A 19313-nucleotide genomic window follows, 5' to 3' on the forward strand; every position below is an offset into this window, starting at 1 on the left:
GTCTCGCCAGCGCCAAGCGCCGGCTCCGCAGCTCATTGGTCCAACCGTTTGACGGCGTCACGTGTTGGCAACGTTGACTTCCACCCATCTCAAGCAGTTTGCTTCAACCTGATATCGCACCAAGCTTCCAGCAGCTGGTTTCGAAACCTCAACGGTCGGTTAGGCCGGGACTCGGAGCAGAGAGCAGGTAAAAATGTCGACCATGATTACCTTCGCTGCCAACAACGAGTACTTCAGGAAGCGGAAACGTGCGTCGACTCCACATCATATCTCTGCCTCACCACCCCACGCTGGCCTCGCTGCTAACTCTACACCGTAGGCGTTCACCGCGCATGTGAAGCGTGCAAGAAGCGCCGGGTAAGGCTGAGCCCATGATTTTCCCAGTCCCAGTTCCCAACCAGCAGGCACTGTGGCGGCTCTCTAACCCTCCATTCAGAAACGCTGCAGCCATACATTTGACGATCAAGATGCCCCGGCCAACGGAAGCCCTACCAAAATCGGCCATTCCGGCACCACCGCCCTTGATGATGACCCGCCTCTTCAACACCACCAAAGGGGTGATGGCCATGTTCACCCTGTCGTGGCCAACTCGACTTCGTCCTTTGGTGTCATGGCGAGTGGTGGCTACAGCACCCATGATGCGAATAGGCAACCGACGCCGCCCAACTTCCTAGGCTACCTGAATCCAGAGGCCGTACTGAGGGAGCAAGTCCATCACGAGAGGGGCAAGACGAATCAGTCACCTAGCATTCCGTCGATTGGGCAGTGGGTCGACGGGCATGAGGCGGGGAGGTCGCCGAAAAGCCAGCCCGGACAGCAAAAGGGACGCCTTGATGAGACGACGCAGCAGGCCACCACCGCACAAGAAGCCGCCGTGCAGAGGGCCCTTCATGCTTACCTCGATGCAGTGGGAGTGGCGATTGTGCCTCCAAGGGAACACCAAAAAGCTCTGTTGAACATCTACTTCACCTATGTGCATCCTCTGCTCCCCATCGTAGACCAGAACCTCTTCACCAAGTGGTACGCCGAGGAGCGGGAGCCGCGGATGCTGCTCCAGGCCATTTGCATCGTGGCATCCAAGCACGCAGAAGCGGCCGACCATCTTCTACTCGGAGCCGACCCGCGGGTATTGCGGCCGCGGGACTTTTCTCAAAGGCTGTACAATGCAGTCATTGCAGGCATTGAAGCCAAACTCGAGAAGAACCGCGTCATTCTCATCCAAGTCCTGGCGTTGATATCTCTGCACTGCGAAGGCCCCGACGGGGCAGAGCAAGCGTCGATGCATCTTGCCCAGGCTATCCACCATGCACATACTTTTGGTCTCCAATTCGGGCACCAGTGGAAGGGCCAAAAGTCAGACTCGCAAGAGAATCTCGAGGATCTGTTCTGGTGTCTTTGGAGTCTGGACAAGATTAACGCCTGCATGAATGGACGACCGCTGCTCATGCACGATCGAGATAATGGCCTTACCAAGCTTCCGCAGGATCCGGAGAAGCGGTCGAGTCCGTTTGGCGTTTGGTTGCAGATCGCGGAGATGCTCGACAGGGTCATTGATTTTTACAGACCGGGCAGGTCGCCAGAAGAGACGGGCTGGGAAACCGACGACTTTTTGGGGTTTGAAGAAATGGTTGGAGATGGTGAAGACAAGTTGGACGGGCCGATCATGAGTGCGTCTGTACCTGACTATTTGATGTGCAGTACTGACCAGTGTAGGCCTGCTCTCCCTCTTCCACCACGCCATGTGCATGGCCTCTCACAAGTCCCTCTCCATCAACGACCCCGTCAAGGCCACCCCGTCCTACACCCGCCAGTCGCTCTCCGCCACTCGCGTCATCTCTCTCCTCAATGCCGAACCGCCCGAAACCCTTCCTCCACTCCCCTTGGTCCCCTACACCCTCTCCTTGGCTCTCAGCGTCGTCTACCGCCACTTTCGTTGCCGCCGTCTCAAAGTCCACATCAAGCGCGCCACCGACGAGCTCAAACAATGCGTCATGCTCCTTAACCGCCTCCGGAATGCCTGGTGGTCCGCTGGACAAATGGCAGACCTCGGCACTGCCGTCCTGAATAATGCGGACCGCAACACGCGTACTGCCAATACACCTGCCGTTGCCACAGAGGCCGACCACCACCATGCTCTCTTTGGTAGCCAGCCCCATGACGAACTAGTCACTGAGCAAAAAGAGCAAGCATCCATTCAAGCCCCACATCACGCGCCACCAGGCCCTTCGTCTAATCACCACCGTCAATGGCAGCAACACCACCTGGACGCCTCCATCGATCCCCGCCTCCACTCCCAGGTTCCCCGGGCGCATTTGGCGAGTGGCCTCCTCAATCCTCTTCCCACGATTATGGAGGTCCAACACCCGACGAGCAGTGAACGTTCTTCTGACCGCCCGCTTACTTCACTCCTCTCCACACCGCAGAACCCGACCACCAATCTTCTACACAATAATACCAGTACCCAGCAACAACAACACCAACAACTGACCATTGGCCCTTCAGTCGCCACCTCGCCAGCACCCTCGTCGGCGGCCGCAGCGGCGACTCTAGACCTCGATTTTTCGGACCCGTCACCCGATGAATGGCTCAACTTCGACAATGCGTTTCAGAATTTCTCGGGCTTGCTGGGGGGTTCCGGGGCGGATTTGAGCAATGAGCTGTTTAGGCCGTTGAGTTACGAGATGGAGGACTTTTGACGGTTAGGGAGGACGATAGGATGATGGGGATTTAAGTAGGTTGGTGGTATTTTTGGAGGATTGGGGGGAATGGGGGGAATGGTGGGCTGATGGTGGTTGGTCGGCTGGCTTGGGTCAGTATTGTGTGCTCTTTTATTCTTGTCTGGATAGGTTTCTTTCGTTCATCTGTGTCAGTTTCTTTGTGGTTCGCCCACCTCCCGCCCACTTTTGGATTCATGGCATGCATCGGGGTTCACGGCATGGTGCTGGATGGGACTTGGATTCGGTTCGGACCAACATTGGGAATCGTGGTATCTCTGGGCGCTTATCATGGGTTTTGTTTGGGACGGCTCGAAATCCAGGAATCACGGCGTTGTTGGGCATGGATGATCTGGGTTTTAATAGGGGACTGGGTGTATATGCATGGGGCTTTTTGGCAACAAGGATTTGGGAAACGGCTACGGAGATGGATGGGTCTCGGGCTTTCGGCCGGCGAATTGTAGGAGCGTATAGCAACGCCTCCTTTGCGTCTGAACTACCGACATGTAGAGAGGGACGGAGTGGGGAGGCAAAGAGAGGGAAAGAGAGAGAGAGAGAGAGAGAGAGAGAGAGAGAGAGAGAGAGAGAGAGGAAAAGGATTAGAGAGAGAGAGAGAGGAAAAGGATTACAAGTGCGCGGTGTCACTCCGCCAGGTATCAAATGTCATGTTTTCTGTCTTCGCGGTTCGTGATACATCGATATTTGGATTTGGAGAGTTATGCCTGTTGTGAGCATACCGCGGCCTAGTGGTGGAGTGTTTTTGAAGTGTATAAAGTGCGCTGCGTTCGGCTCTCGAGCTTAGACGCAACTTCTTTCCTTCCAGGTGTATACTTCTACGCAAATGGTTTACGTATGCGTTGAAAGTAGTTGTAGAACAATCATAGGCTAAAAACTAAATCTAATAATCTATCTTAGCAGATATAGGATGAAGAGGACAATCTCTGAACAATCTAGGGTGCAATTGTACTTAAAGACAAGCTAACAAATTTACCTATGTGTAAGAAACAAGGGAATCTAACACTAAACCTAAATTGATCTCTTAGTTTACAGTATATTCTTAAGTAGGCCTCCAATCGCTGGAGTTGCTTCTTTTTTCAAATGTTCTCGAGTGTGACAAGGGTAGCTGACGCCCCCGCGTGAGGAACCTGCAGGTGAAGCTCCACGCCTCCTATTCAATGCACTCGGGTTCCTCACTCATTCCATCCAACCTCATCTTCGCCACGAACATGGCTGTTCCCCGTCCACCTATACACAGACTAGACATCTCAAAGGGATTTGAAACCCTATCTACAAAAGAGAAACATTATGCCCATCACATGGCGCGGTACGTGCCTGCTAGAGGAACGGGGGATGCGAGACCAACCAACTAACAATTCGATGGATCCCAAGCGCTGCGTGGCACGGGGCTAGAATCATCCTCCGCCAAGTATCGCCTGAATCAATCGACATCTTTGATTATATCCTCAAGCTTTACGAAAGTTGCTCTGGAGACTGGAATGTGCTTGTTGTCGAAGGATACATTAGTCGGCGGGACTGCGATGCGTTTTTGGATTATGCAGCGGTGTTTCTGTCAAACCTGGGGAATTACCATGTCCGTGACGTCTCTTTTTCTTCTTCTTTTCTTTTGTTGCTTGTACACTTGTTTTTTTACACAACGTGTAATAACTTAACATTTGCACAGGGCTCCGGCGATCAGAAGTTTTTGCCATCAATCTCCCCTGCGGCGCTGGTCACGCTGTCGAACAAGTCTCCAAGGCTTCAGGCCCTTTATCAGAAAATCTCCAGCGCGATACTGACCGTGCCGCCGTACAGCCTGGGGTACCCGAGCGATACAGCGCAGAGCGCATACTACTTGGGAGACTCGACCATCACCCAAGAGGAGATAGCGGCAATCTCCCAGTGGTTAGAAAAGCAGTCCATCTTCCCCGAAAACACACGTATCCGGAAGATATCCGGCCTCGGGAAATGCACATTCGAAGTCTTGCAAGCATCGGTGGACCGAGATATTGAACCCGCTGAATTCGAATTACCGTCTCTCGGTGCCACGATAAGGGTCAGACGTGGTGATCACTCGGAAGAGCTGGAAAGGATTTGCAATTGCTTATCAGAAGCGAAGAAGTATGCAGCAAATGAGAAGCAGGAGCGCTTCCTGTCTCAATACATTGAGAGCTTCAGGACAGGTAATTTGAGAGCCTACCGTGACTCGCAGCGCACGTGGATCACCGACAAGGGCCCTCGTGTCGAGAATATATTCGGGTTCGTCGAACCGTATAGAGACCCGCATGGTAGTCGCGCAGAATTCGAAGGCTTGGTGGCCATTACGGATGTCGACGAGACAAGGACGTTGATGAAACTTGTCAAGAATTCCAGTACCTTTATCAAAAGACTTCCTTGGGCTGGAGGTACCGAGAACGATGGCAAAGGGCCGTTTGAAAAGGCGCTATTCGAACCGCCAGATTTCACAAGCATTCACTGTATGTCGGATCGACGAATAACCACTGGTTGACTGACCAAAAATGCAGCTCTCGCATATTGCTCGAGCATCATCTTTCCAGGGATCAACTTGCCCAATGTACGTGTATACGCTTGGTACGTCGGATGGCTAATGAGAAGTTGCCCAGTACAATGACATCCGCGATGAATGCGGGTTCAAGAATGTTATTATAGCAAATCGCATGAGCTGCGAAGGCAACAAATCGCACCAAAGTCCCTTCATCGACCCCGCCGAAGTCGACTCTTTCCAGAGAGCAAAGTATCCCGCTTATTACTGGTGGGTGGTTCTTCACGAACTCCTCGGCCATGGCACAGGGAGGATGATGGTCGAGGAGTCGGAGGGCAATTTCAACTTCGACATCCACAATCCGCCGATAAGCCCTTTATCTGGTGAGCCCATCACTAGCTGGTACAAGCCGGGACAAACCTGGACGGGCCAATTTGGTGATTTGGCTACCACGGTGGATGAGTGTCGAGCTGAGCTTGTGTCCGCTTATCTCATGGATGACGAAGAGTTGCTTGGATTGTTTGGATATGATGAGAGTTCTGAGATCACTGCCGAAGATTGTAGGCACATGGAGCATTGCTGGAAAACCGGTGCTGACACTAGTCAGTAACGTATAACACATATTTGCAGCTCGGAACAGATGGTCTGCGTGGACTGGCGAATTATAACGCGGAGAATGGGGTAAGTCACCCAGCTCGACCAATGGATGTACTAACCTCTTCGTGCTAGAAATGGGGTCAGGCCCATAGCCGAGTAAGAGAACCCCTTATCCCGCCATCCAAATCATGACTGAAAGCGATAGGCTCACTTTGCAATCCTCAAATGCCTCTTGAACGACAGCAATGGCTGCGTCGCCGTAGATTATGATGCACAAGCCAAGAGTCTCACTGTACGTGTCGATCGGTCAAAGATCGTCTCGCATGGCAAGCCCGCACTTGGTCGCATGTTGCTACGCTTGCACATATACCGTTGTACCGCGGACGCCGAATCATGCCGCGAGTACTATGAAGAGATTTCGCGGGTGCACGACGAATATCTTGCGTGGAGGGAGGTTGTTCTAGCCAAGCAGGAGCCCAAATGGGTGTTTGTTCAGGCGAATACTTTTCTCCATGACGAGGAGGTGGTCTTGAAGGAGTACCCAGCAACCGTTGAAGGCGTTATTCAAAGCTGGGCTGAGCGACGAGTTTGAGCTAGATTCAGGAGGGCTTTTTTATCTGAAGACGGATTTGCACAATCTAGAGAATGATTTGCACAAACGCAAGGATAATGCGGGGCTCTGAATCCTAGGAGTACTGTGCCATCAGGCGTCGGGCTACAGAAAACTGGATCAGCAGGCAGCAGGCTGCTGGTTAATTGATTAAGTTACCTTAGCTAGGTGCCTCTGTTAGACTGCAAAGTCGATTCGTTGTAGGGTCATACTGCCCGAGCCCAAACCTCACAATCGACATGCCGATAGCACAGTATCCTGATGTGACAGGTGGAATCCACCCTACCCCAAAGAACCGGCGCGAGTTCGTGTCCTTGGTTTCAAATTTGAGGTTTCGGGAAATATGTAGTTCGGAAACAATATATGTCAGGCGTGTCGTCCGTGCAGGCGCTTACGGACTTTTGTGGGCGCTTAACTAGTGATTGGGGAAGGTGGCACCCTTCAACCATCGCACTCTCCTAGTGTTGGCATCACGCATGGCATGGCAGGTCTGTTACCCGCCGGTGGCAGGGTGGGAGGGCAGGCATCTGTGCCGCATGCTGCTCACGGATCATAAAAGATGTCAGCCCTTGCCTCCTCTTTTCCTCATCAGCAAGAGCCATGACCGCTAAGTCTAAGGCAGACAGGTATGTTATGGCAGTTTGAAAAGTCAATCATAAGCGCTGGATACTAACAATCAGACAGAGAGAATCGAACCGCAAGGCCTCTGTGGCATCGTGCACTGGAGCGATATCGAGATGAGCTCAATCAAAACGATGATTACCAGTCTGTTATGGAGACTACGTCTCTCGGTGACCTCCTGAATTACACCAAAACTATCGAGACGAGGATGCCTCGGGATCGAGGTGCCTCTAATTCCTTGCAGCGCCTTGGTCCAACGCTCAAGTTCCTGGATGATTTCTCGGCCGTCATTGCGGGTTGCTTCGGGGCCGACGCTAAATTAACGGCCTTCGTATGGGGTAGCATACGGCTAATGCTGGGTTTGGCATCATCCGCAGGTGACAGTCTGAAGGAAGTCCTCGATATGCTTGAAGAGTTGAGCCTCGCATTACCAAGCCTCAGGACTCATCATACCAGTCTTGATATGGATAGGGAGCTCGAAGCTGCACTCGTCGACGTTTACACTGAAGTCATCTGCTTTTACGCACGATGCATTCATTTCTTCCGGTCATACCCCTCGGTGCTGATGAGACGCGGCGCATGGGAGGAATGTCGTGACGATTTCGCCCGCACACTTCGGCGGCTCCGACGGCTCTCTGCAACAGTCGAAAGGGAAGTAGAGTTCGCCCGCATGAAAGACAACCGCCGCAAGTATGATGAAGTCATGGGGTTAATTGAGAAGTTCAAGGAGACCAGGGTGAATGCGAATGAGCCCAAGCGATACCATTATATCCCTTCTATGCTGAGTCCCAGGTTCTGGGGCAGAGAAGATGCTTTGCATGCCCTTCAAGAGGCGCTGTCACCAGATCAAAATTCCCCTCTGCTGAAGACCTTTGCTCTCTACGGAATGGGAGGCGTCGGCAAGACCCAGATTGCTTTGCAATATGTCAATCTTCGAGAATCGTACAAGACCATCCTTTGGGTCAGTGCTGATAATGTCAGCAATATGGGACAGAGTTTCCGTGAGATTGCGAAACTTCTCGGCCTAGCACAAACCGAGCTGGAACTGCAGGACACGCAAGGCTGCATATTGAAGGTCAGGGACTGGCTCACTGAAGCCTGTAAGTCTGTGCCTGTCGTTTCATATCGGACCCATCCCTGCCACCACGATGAGACTGACCGCAAGATAGCCGATCCATGGATCCTGATATTTGACAATGCAGACGACCTCAAAGTGTTACGGCACGCCTGGCCTACATACGGCCAAGGAGCGGTGCTAGTAACGACGCGGGATCCGAATGTGGTGCACAGTCCTGCCTCAACAGGCTTTCGCGTTCAACCTTTCGACGCCGCAGAGGGTTCCGAAGTGCTGCTAAACTTAGTAGGCCTCGATAGTACATCAAAATTGAACCGTGAAAAAGCGGTTGAGATTATGGACACTCTTGGGGGCCTACCTCTGGCTCTCACTCAGATTGGAGGCTTCATCGTGCAACGAAGGCTACCTCTCCGAGATTTCCTTCCATTGTACGAGCGCAACGCATCCGAAATTGACGCACGTAAAACCAGCATAAGCGATTACGAGCACACCCTGAGTACGGTATGGGAAAAGTCTATGAGGGAGCTAGAAGGAGACGCCCAAACCCTGTTCAACCTGCTACCATACTTCCAACAGGATGGCATAGATGAGATGACTTTATCGCAAGGCTCCATTGGCCTCAATGCGTCTGGTTATGAATTTCTTCATGATGATATGGAGTAAGCCAAACCTCTTACCGCCTCTACTACACCTTAGTAACGTTGGATTCCAGCTTAGGCGACGCTGAAGAGGCTTTGCTCAGGACCGGTCTCATGGACAAGAATGCGGAGACCGCACTTCTGTCCACCCATCGCCTTATACACGCAGCAATTATTCGTAACCAGTCTCCGGAGACTCGAGAAGTAATTTTTGACGTGGTTGTCCGTATCCTCAGCTGGGGTTTTCCCGATAGCTTGAGTCGGGATGTCGGTCACCAATTTCCGTCGTGGGCAAACTGCGAAAAATACCTTCCGCATGTCAATCATCTAGTAGCTCATCGAAAGAGACATAAGATTGGGCTTGTGAAATCCGAGAGATATGGTAAATTACTTCTTCGACACAGTTGGTAAGCATGCAGAATGCAACGACTGCACCGTTGTTATACTGATCTGGCAAGGTACCAATTTGCACTGGGGTGTTATGATGTCGCCAAATCCCTGATCATCGAGGCTCTGGAGACATGTGAGAATAAGACCACATTGTCATATGCCAGTGCGGTCGATTCCTCTGGTCTCATCGATCTCGGTCCGATGAAGGGGCTCATAGCATTTGAAGAAGCGTATAACATTCGAAAATGATATTGGGCCCCACTGACGGTATGACTGCCTCGAGTCTCACGAACATAACGCTCGCGTATACTGAAATGTGGGAACATGATAAGACATTCGCAGCACACGTAAAAGCCATTTGTATTTGACTTAGTAAGAAGAGTGATAGGATTGGTAACTCGTACAGCAACATGACCAGCTTGCTGTTGAGAATGAAGAGGCCCGACGAAGCGGAGGAAATGCTCAAGCGATGCCCCTCCCTCAAAGACTTCACGGATGAGACGTTCATCAAGACCGGAAACCCGCGTTTCTCGGGGGACATGGTCCTGCTTTCTCGTATACGATTACAGCAAGGCAGACTTGACGAGGCTCTTAAAGTTGCTGAAAATGCTTTAGATTTCCGCAGGAAGCTGCTGGGAAACCGGCTGAAGACCTGCGATTCGCTCTACGATGTAGCAAGTCTTTTGCATATGCACGGGAACACCACTTCAGCAATGTAAGTAGATCCTCGCATAGTCCGCGGCAGCATTGGCTAATACAGTGTGTAATAGTGAGCTCCTCGGCCAACTGGTGGATATTGCGGGCTCGATACCCGAAGGCAAGGGGCAGCTTGCCCGAGCTTATTTCAAGCTCGCTGTTCTGCACCAGGAGAAGGGGAGGCATAGCGAGAGTAATACCTATCGGGAGATGGCCGAAAGTCTAAGGGCTGAGTTGAAGCCGGAAGCCGTGGGGGCTCCCTTCAACGAGGAAGAATTCATGAAACTCTGCGTGTGGATGTTGTGGTAATAACCTCAACAACCAGCTGAACAGTATTTGACTCTCGCTTTATAACTCAGTTGATAAGAATATCAGATCAAATCTGCAGGGAGGACCATTTGGACACGAATCCACCATCACCATATGCTTAACTGTAAGATCCACTCAAGTTCGATAAGCAAATTCCCAGGTAGCTAGCCAGTTGACGAGATACCACCAGGGATGATCCAAAGTCATAAAACATAACATTCATCGACCAACTAGCAAGATGTGACCAGACATCAAACATTCATCGACCAACTAGCAAGACGTGGCCAGACATCAAACATTCATCGACCAACTCGCAAGATGTGACCGGACATCAAACATTCATCGGCCAACTAGCAAGATGTGACCAGACATCAAATGGACGGGACAATACAGTGCGCTCCCTTCAGCCTCACGGAGGCTCTATGTGCCAATCAAGGTGACATTGCCATCCTCAGTCATTGAGACACCAACTGATCCGCCCACACAATCCAGCTACGACCATTGGAATCCGGGCTTCGCGGGCAACCAATGCAAACGTAGTACTGTCTTCCGTAATGCACGCCCTTTTGGGTAGTGGCAAGCTGCGTCCTCAATGAGGAATGACAGTTGCGGCAAGCCGGCATTCGGGGCCGTCGCTGTGGTGGAGGAGGAGTGGGAGCAGCAACCACGGCAGTCTTTGAGAAGGCGTTAGTATGAGAGGTTTCGACAATGGGCGCGCCTGCAGACCTGTTGTTGTACTGTTGTATGGTGGTGATGATGATGTTCTTGGACGTATACTTTCTTCCTGCCGAGGCCGAAGAGACCCATGGTGTGTACGTGTGTTGGATGGTGGATATTGTAGAGTTCAGTCTAGGTTGTAGCGGAGAAACAACAAGTAATCCCCCAAAACGCCAGGGTTGAGCGAGGAAGAGGCACACCTTACGACAAGGGCGAAGTGACCGCGGGTACTTATAGTCTTCGAGCATATGGCGGCGGGGTCGCTGAGAAGGATTCCAATAAATGCTGTACCGCCCAACCCGCATGGACAGCCTTTTCGTAACCTTTGGCGAGTATACTGGGAATGTAAGCCACGAATCCGCAAGGGACAGTGATAGCAAATCGTTTTTGCCCAGTCCTCTTCAAAGGGAAGATTTAAGCGATGAGCTCCGTGAGCTCGTAAGATCATGCATGCACACTGCGTGCGTGCTTTGTCAAGCGGATGAGTTTCAGCCTTGTCCCAAATATCTACTGGGTACTGTTGAGTTCGCACGAACTCCTTGCCTCTGAAAGGAGAATAAACACTCTGCTAACGACGTAATGCAAACATCCAATACCTCGAGCGGTTCAACTGAAGTCTAGTCGCCTTGACAAACGCCTCTGGTGAAGCACCTACGGGTACCCAGCGCGTACACTGGACATCTTCACCATACGGCAGTTCGACGACTCGTATTCCATCCCGAGCTATTGGGCTGAAGTGCCACCCTGCATCCTTCAGAGCCCGTCATAGGCTGCAAACTCCGCCTCGATAGAAGGCTGCGCGTCCATGTACCACAGTACTGTGTAAGCATTGGTTTAGCGCCCGGGCTACGTCATGAGAGTTGGAAATACCTGGTTAGAACAATTCCATCATAAACCTTCGATACCAAGAAGTTTTAGACTGGTTTACCAGGGAATAGAGAAGCAACTGAGCACTACGGTCCTGTTCTGCTGTGTAGACGTATAGCTGACCCAATGTAGTTTCAAGGAGGCTGGAACTTGATAGCTAGACCGAGGAAGCAGTCCATTGGAACAGAAAGTGAAAGGAAAGGACATTCCAATTGGCATTATCCAGTGACCAAAATGCCCATTCACACACCATACTTCAATGTCTTCAGCCACACCGAATATGTACGCGCCCTACTCCGTAAATACCCCCGGGACAGCACAGCCGGCGCCATCTCCCGACATATTAATCTAGTTATCTCTCCTTTTCCAACATGGCCTAGAATTGAACTGCTGAGCAGCATCAATTGGACAGCAAACAAGATTCGACAGACATATCCTATTCGGCCTCCTATCCACCCAGCTGCGTTCGAGTCCATGATGACTCAGGGCTGCCACACACCGCTCCAGCAGTCTACTTGCAAAGAGCTCGATATTCTTTTCGCGCACCGCCAAATTTGGCAAACAGGCAACCTCCTTTGCGTTCGAATCCCTCGTTCTTAGGATGAGAATCCCGCAGCAAGACTTCACTGTACTAAATTGTACACGTAGGGGCACAAGTTGTAACTGCATCCTTGCCGCCCAGGGAGCTTGAAACATTCAAGTCGCGCTAAACGCAGAAGAATTTAGGATTTGGCAAAGATGCACAATTATTTCGTACTTCTTAAGCTTAAATAATAAGATTTGCAACTGCTATAATGCAGCTCATTTCCTCCTCGTGCAACAAAAAGGTCTTACATCACAGGCCGCATCCGCAATTTAACAATCATCCATCCCAACCCCAAACACCAGCACATCTACTCCGACCATCATGCACAACCCACGCTCAACATCCAACCCAACCATTTCCTCCTCAATAGTCCGTCAACTTCAACCTCCTTCCAATGTTGCGCCTGACCACGTCCTTTTCGATCGCCTGCTGCGTCTCATCCTTGACCTTGAGTGCCTGCTGGAGCAGGCCAGCATCGAAGAAGCCATCTGAAGAAGAGAAGAATCAGTAAAATGAAGACAATATGAGAAGGTGAGGCGGGACGGGGAACGAAACCAGGGAAGAAAATCTTGTCTATGAAGAGCTGCAAGAAACATGCAGTGAGACGTTAAGGGCCGAAGAAGCGAGAAAATGTCAACACGTAAAATACACCTTCTTAACCACTGTATTTGATCTCTTCTCGACATGCACGTGCCGAACGGGCGTATGCAGTCGCAAAGAGCTCATGTGAACAGTGGTGAGAGGAGTAAAGGGAGGAGAGGAGGGAGGTGTTGGGGGAAGAGCGGAAGACAATGTAATCTTTGCAACTTGTTTTACGTCAAGAGGAGGGGAAGGGGGTGCCCTACATCCACCGAGACCATCATCGTCAGATTCGGTGACATCGTCTGGGATGGGTGCGGAAGGCTTCCCATCAGTTACGACTAGTCGGCCGCGGCTCTTCATGCGGGTGGGCTTGGGACGGTTCTCGAGCTCTCGCGCTCTTGTGGCATTCTTGTCAACGGACGTTCCGCGACGCTTGACCAGTCGAAGAAGCCTGCGCATCTCGAGGAGATAGGCTTCCAACGCATCGATGAAGCGCCCCGTTTGCCTATGCTTTGACGACGCACAGATGGAGATGCTGCCGTCCTTGATGATGTAGCCAATGCCGAATCCATCTGCGGCCGTTGGCCCAAAGCCGAATTGTCTTAGGGATGGATTGCCGCAGTTGCTGGTGGAGAGGATGGTTGTGTTGAGCTTGTCCCATCCAGAGTCGGCGAAGAGGGCGGGCATCGTATGCTGCACAGCGGCAGTGGCAGACATGACCGACCCCGATTCGGATACGATTGAGTCGCGGTGGAAAGTCCCGGTTCGCTTGGCCGAAGCGTCAGAACTTGAAGTGCGTGTCGAATCGTACCCGTCAGTGCTTTCCATGTCGTGGGTCACCTGGTCGATGGCTCGCTGCCAGATGCAGTAGAGGGCGTACAGGTGACGGTCGCAGCCTTGCGCCTTGGCCGAAACTTTCGTGTTCTCCGTGTGCTTTTGGCAAGCCTTGCGGAGTGCTTCCACCTTTTGGCCCGGGGGGTTGTCTCCCCAAAACGTCTTTACAAACTCGACTGATTCTTCAGTGACGCTACGAATTGCCTCGGTGCGTCCGTGGTGGAAAAACTTGGTCATAGCAGGCTCATAGACGCACTCCATGCGGCCATAGAGGCCGTAGTAGGCGGCTTGAAAAGCCATTTGCACAAAGGCATCCGGCGAGAAGCCCATGCTCGTCATAAAGTTCTTGCCATAGGCGGAGAAGTCTAGCGTTGCAAACTCGTTCTGCTGAATCAGGTCGGCCAGGCGCGTCTCTGCAAAGCGGAGAGCAGTTACGAGCTCCGGAATCATGTCCCATTCCAGCTTGTGGGGGGTAGTCTGTACCTCTCCAAAGCTATCGGGATCCCGCTTGGCCGGGTCCGGGCTGCTCGTTGCCCACAGACTGGGCGCGCCTCCGTTGATGGTTTTCGCAAAGCGCAGAATGGTGTCCGTATACAAGTCCGAGGCGAAGCGGAGCACGGTGTGGCCGTCGACGCCAGTGTGTTCAAAGTTGATGCCTGCACTTCCGTTTTTGCACACGATGATTTGCAGCTTGTCGTACCACCGGTTCGTGCATGTGCCCACTTGGACTCCCCTTTCGATCTTGCTGGTTCCGCACAGCATGTTCATGCACAGGTCGGCCTCGGTCTGCGGCTCAGTGTAGTCGAGACAGAGCACGAACAAGGCAGAATCGACAATGTTGAGGCAATCGGAATTGTTGGAGCCCTCCTCCCTGTGCAAGAGGTCGCGAAGTCCGGACCATACCTTCCGGTTTTCCGTAGTCAGCACTCCCAAGGAACTCTTAGCAGCATCCTGGATGGGAATCGTTTCCGCGTCCTCGATGATGACTTGGAGATTGAGCGCAATGTCCTTCTCGGTCATGATGAGGTCCGAGTTGTCGTCAAGAACGTCGAACCAATAGAACTGGCCTTCGCAAAGGACGACGATGTGCTTGGAGGTGGGATCTTGCCCAATCTGGCAGCCGTGTTCGGTAGGAATTCTCGCGGTACCAAACAGCCTAGAGTACTGGTACATGCAAAGCGGCGTGCCACGAACCGTGTCTGGGGGCAACTCCTCTCGTCGCACGGCGCGAACAAACGACAGTGCTGAGACTACGAGAGAAGCTGCGCGGTTGACTTGATTGTTGCGGGCTGGGGTGGGGTCGTCCTCGAGTAAAAAGAAGGGATTCAGATTGAGCACCACGGGATTGTCGAAGTTCAGATAGGAATCGTACCCTGACGGCGAGTTAGCATGCTGGGCAACCGATATCTGTAGCGGTTGTGCACCCGAATGGGGAAAGCCGAGCAGAGAAGAGGAACGACTTACAAAACTGCTCAATGTAGTTTCCCTTGTCTGCTGCATACTTCTTTAGCTTCTCTTGCAATGCCGGACCGTCGTGCTTGAGAAACTCGTTGACAGCCACTACGGTTTCATTGTGCTCGCGCGGACTCTGCAGAGGCTTCAGTGCAGCAAGATACTTGTTGCATGTACTCTCCAATTCCGGAATGGGTAGCCTCGGGAGCTTCCCTTCGTGAGCAAAGGTGATGCCCGGTTTAGAGTCGTTGGCACCGCTATACTTCAAGGGGTCCTTTGCCTCAGAAGGGAAGGATTGCGTACTGTCCCTCGCCGAGGCCACAGAGCGTGCTGCGGAGTCGGCTTCGCTGCCCGTCATGGCGGCGGCGGTTGCCAAGGACTCGTTCAACGAACTTGGTGTGGAAAAAGTGCGAGCTGCCATGAGAAGCAGTTAGTTAGGCGTGTAGAGGGCAGACGAATGTGCAAATGGACAAGAGGCGCAAAGCGCTACGGTAGAAGTAGTGGCAATCTTGGAGACAGTAGAATGGCATTGGAGTGCGCAGTGCGAAAGGAGTCGAGCTGGACGCGTGAAAGCAGGAGAAGGGTACATGCAAAGGTAGCATGAGCCTTTATAAAAGAAATAGGACGAAAGGGAACAGTTGGCATGGAAGTACTCGGGCACGTGGTTTACCCGCATGTGAAACGCTAGATGTAGTCTATAATTACGGAAAGGTATTGGACATGACTGAGACATGCGGATCCACCAACTCGGGAGTTGACCCGCATATGATGGTATCAGAAGGGCAGAATAAAATAGGGTCACTTACTGCGGACGGCCGAGTAGTGATAATCTGAGGAGGGGCTGTCGGAGCTGCAGAAGTCAATAACGTGCAATGTTGTTGCTTACCGGACAAAGCGTCGACGTCAAACAGTGAAGCACAATCGAGAACGGGAATATGAAAACGTGTGCGTGTGAGGATCAACACTTTCGGCCAAGAGGGTGTTCCTTTGGCTACCTATGGTCAGCACCGAGGGGTAGCTAGGGGGGTGTGGTGGGAGAGGCGCTATCAGTTGCTACGGACGAGTGGAAGTTGATGGGGTAGGGGTGAGCTTTTTAATGGAGACGCAGCGTCCGATCCAAGGGCCAGGCTTTCGACCGGTTAATACGAGGGATACAGGTATCGCAGTCTGTGATATAAACACAGTACTGTGTAGAGAGCAGTGCTGTGTTGAGGGGAGTTGAGTTTTAACGCAGGTTCGCCATGCTATGCCGTCATTTGTCTCCCACGCCTCCAACGCTGTTTGACGGAGGATTCCTTTTTGCCAGTCACCAGACGCCAAGCGGAGTCGGTATGGGCGAAGCGTGCCAAAACCACACCAAACCTAGTGCATCCGCGGACGGCGGCCAGTGTGCGGGGATGATGGGGGCGACGGGGTTTGACGGGGACCTTGGGCGAGGCTGGGAGGCTCAGAAGGAAGTAGAACTCGACGGATGTGACGTCGTGCGAAGAGTGGAAGCGTGGGGAGCAATGGAGCATGGGCAGGGGATCTGACTTCGCACGTGACTGCTGCAAACTGCCCCTCCTGTCTTAGTCAGCATTTCCAAAGCTCCAACTTTGCGACTGCCTTGCGCTACCGCGCTCCTTCACCGTGGCACGGTGGGAGCCATTCTACCCGCTCCCCTGAAGTCCGTAAAGAGGCTCGAACGCGCTGCTCGCATGCCTCCTCCGCAGAGCCGCGCAAATGACATTTCAAGTTGACCCATGACGGATCTGCTGCAGGTGCTGCCTGACTTCGACTCCAGGCCGTACTCACACCTGCTCCCCTCGCTGGAAAGGGCCCTCATTTCTGTCAACGACCTGCTCACACTTGAGCCCGGTGACGTTGCAAAGCGCGCCCAGCTGCCAGTACCGGAGGTGCGGAAGCTCCTCGATGCCATTCTCCGGGATCTTCACCAACACCTCGGTTTCGGAGAAGAGGAACTCCCTGCGTCGTCGACGCATCTTCAGGCTCCACAATATGGATGGCCTTGCATAAGCACCCTGGACAGCGAGCTTGATGCCGCCTTGGGCGGTGGCATTCATCCTGGACACCTGGTCGAGGTGACGGGCGAGAGGTATGTTGGTTGTGGCTTGGCACTTACTATCCCTTCCCTACTGAGACTGAGACCATGCAGCGGCGCCGGCAAGACACAGCTATTGCTAACCCTCCTTCTCTCCTCGCAGCTCCCTGCACCTCACGGTCTGGCCAAGTCGGCCGTCTACATCTCCACCGAGGCGCCGCTCGCGACCAATCGTCTGACCCAGCTGCTGTCCACACACCCGTCGTTGGCCTCGCTGCCAGCGAAGGATAAACCCTCTCTGTTGCGCATACTGAGCATCCAAACACCCGATCTCGAGTCTCAGGAACATATTCTGCGCTATCAGCTGCCAGTAGCAATCAAAAGGCACCGAGTCGGTCTTGTAGTCTTGGACTCCGTCGCCGCCAATTACCGTGCCGAATTCGAGAAGAAGGGAGAACACGATGGAGCAGCTTCACTAGCAAAGCGTGGGACTCAACTTGTGCAGCTGGGTGCTCTACTTAGAGGTCTGGCTCGCTCTGAAGGTATTGCTGTGGTGGTTGCCAATCAGGTTGCCGACAGGTTTACCAAGCCGCCACCACCACCATCTACTGCCGCATCGCGTACATGTTCGGCCAACACCCAGGGAAGTGCATCTCATACTCCCAATGTCGTGAGCGACGAGGACGCGGCCGATGCTCCGCCACAGCCAGTTGAGTGCGCCTTCCTGTCACCGGATCCTCTGGCGCTGGACCACCAGCAGAATTGGTTCACCGGATGGGGAGATGTGCGATCGGATGCCCCGCACAGTCTAAGGACACCGTCGCTGGGACTTGTGTGGGCAAATCAGCTGTCTTGTCGCATCGCCTTCATCAGGCGGCCAGTCTATGCACACCGGCCGCTCGTGGTGACTGTGGACGGCGAAGAGCGTTTGAATGACGAGGAAGTGCACATCTCGAAGTGGCGTCGCTGGTTCAAGGTAGTCTTTTGCCCCTGGGCCCCTCCATCGGAAGGTCGCGGCGTGGAATTCGAGGTTCTGAGGAGCGGCATTCGACATGTGGGTGATTAGGGGTTGGACGTGGCTATGACTACCCTACGCATTGCAACGTCGGAATATATAACTTAACCCGGTTGCAGCTGGCTAGATAATTTCGAACGCCTCTTGACGCTTCATACTGCACACTCCCCTCAATCTACATCCGCTAGATCTGAAGTCGAATCAGCCAAGGTGACACAAAACAAAAGGAGAGAACCGTGAACTTATCCCTCCCCTTGCTCTTAACGTAAGCAGGCCACGTCACGTGAGTGGCAAATATCACCAAGTGTCCACCTGCAGGCAAGACCTAAGATGCGCTTTGCTAACTCTCTATTGGCTTTAGGATAAGCACTCTTACGGTAATGCACATACTATGTGCTACTGTCGGCTGTGGCATGCGATCAGAGGACCAATCCTTAGTAAACACAGCGTCGAGGCTGAACAAGTGTGAAGCTGCAGAGAACACCAGCCTCGTTCTTCCCAAAAGTCCACGACCGTGAAGCGATCCGACTAATGCACAATGACGGAACCCAAGTGCAGTCAAGGTCACTGCTTTGGATGCAGTGGGAAGTATAATGCCACATCGAAACGGGAACCCTAAGAGTGGCTTAGTGAGCTTCCTTAGCTTCGTTCACTATTCAGCAGTCAACGCAAAGACACATCGGGCAGCAGCCCTCACACAAAATCCTGAGAGGAGAATGCCCCTCTTTTCCCCTACATCTTCATTCATTCATTCACCTGTGAATGTCAGGACAAGCGGCATCACATTGGGAAAACCAAAAGGAGAATTGCTCTCTGTTATTAGGAGTAGGAAAATGTAGAAAAACCCCAGGAAGAAAAGGTTTTTGTGTGCCGATTTTCCTACAAAGTAAGCGTGCAATTCTGTTCTGCCTTTTCGCATTTGCATCTCTCACACATGTGATATACGAACACACTCTTGCCCGACTGCCCTTTCCTCCTACCCAGTTCTCGTGCCATTGTGAACTCCGTTACTGCCAGAATTACGCCCGTAGGCAGTATGCATACTACCAGCGGCTTCTGTTACTATTCC

General features: G+C 52.5%; 5 protein-coding genes across 5 annotated transcripts; 3 read left to right on the forward strand and 2 right to left on the reverse strand.

Moving 5' to 3' along the window:
* The first annotated feature begins 341 nt into the window (after nt 1–341).
* EI97DRAFT_119348 (uncharacterized protein) lies at nt 342–2806 on the forward strand. The gene is made up of 2 exons (XM_033793025.1): nt 342–1667; nt 1714–2806. Exons 1-2 carry the CDS (start codon nt 611–613, stop codon nt 2694–2696), a joined length of 2040 nt encoding a protein of 679 aa, XP_033657864.1. The 5' UTR covers nt 342–610; the 3' UTR covers nt 2697–2806.
* A 1085-nt stretch (nt 2807–3891) lies between these two features.
* EI97DRAFT_430070 (dipeptidyl peptidase III) lies at nt 3892–6420 on the forward strand. Its single transcript, XM_033797594.1, has 8 exons — nt 3892–4038; nt 4104–4305; nt 4396–5188; nt 5237–5286; nt 5336–5774; nt 5822–5895; nt 5944–5967; nt 6017–6420. Exons 1-8 carry the CDS (start codon nt 3941–3943, stop codon nt 6401–6403), a joined length of 2067 nt encoding a protein of 688 aa, XP_033657865.1. The 5' UTR covers nt 3892–3940; the 3' UTR covers nt 6404–6420.
* Nucleotides 6421–7021: 601 nt separating this feature from the next.
* Nucleotides 7022–10150, forward strand: EI97DRAFT_447867 (uncharacterized protein; the record flags this gene model as incomplete). The annotated part of the gene is made up of 8 exons (XM_033800126.1): nt 7022–7047; nt 7106–8142; nt 8212–8776; nt 8830–9162; nt 9214–9375; nt 9429–9492; nt 9526–9860; nt 9916–10150. 8 exons carry the CDS (start codon nt 7022–7024, stop codon nt 10148–10150), a joined length of 2757 nt encoding a protein of 918 aa, XP_033657866.1.
* Nucleotides 10151–10382: 232 nt separating this feature from the next.
* On the reverse strand, nt 10383–11054 carry EI97DRAFT_430074 (uncharacterized protein). Its single transcript, XM_033797595.1, has 2 exons — nt 10877–11054; nt 10383–10824 (listed from the first exon to the last, which is right to left on the reverse strand). The coding sequence occupies exons 1-2, from the start codon at nt 10955–10957 to the stop codon at nt 10606–10608; spliced, it is 300 nt and encodes a 99-aa protein (XP_033657867.1). The 5' UTR covers nt 10958–11054; the 3' UTR covers nt 10383–10605.
* Nucleotides 11055–12882: 1828 nt separating this feature from the next.
* Nucleotides 12883–15698, reverse strand: EI97DRAFT_119501 (carnitine acetyl transferas-like protein). The gene is made up of 2 exons (XM_033793026.1): nt 15201–15698; nt 12883–15109 (listed from the first exon to the last, which is right to left on the reverse strand). Exons 1-2 carry the CDS (start codon nt 15607–15609, stop codon nt 12954–12956), a joined length of 2565 nt encoding a protein of 854 aa, XP_033657868.1. The 5' UTR covers nt 15610–15698; the 3' UTR covers nt 12883–12953.
* Nucleotides 15699–19313: the final 3615 nt, after the last annotated feature.

The sequence above is a fragment of the Westerdykella ornata genome (assembly GCF_010094085.1).
Source record: "Westerdykella ornata strain CBS 379.55 unplaced genomic scaffold EI97scaffold_2, whole genome shotgun sequence".
Classification (NCBI taxonomy): domain Eukaryota; kingdom Fungi; phylum Ascomycota; class Dothideomycetes; order Pleosporales; family Sporormiaceae; genus Westerdykella; species Westerdykella ornata.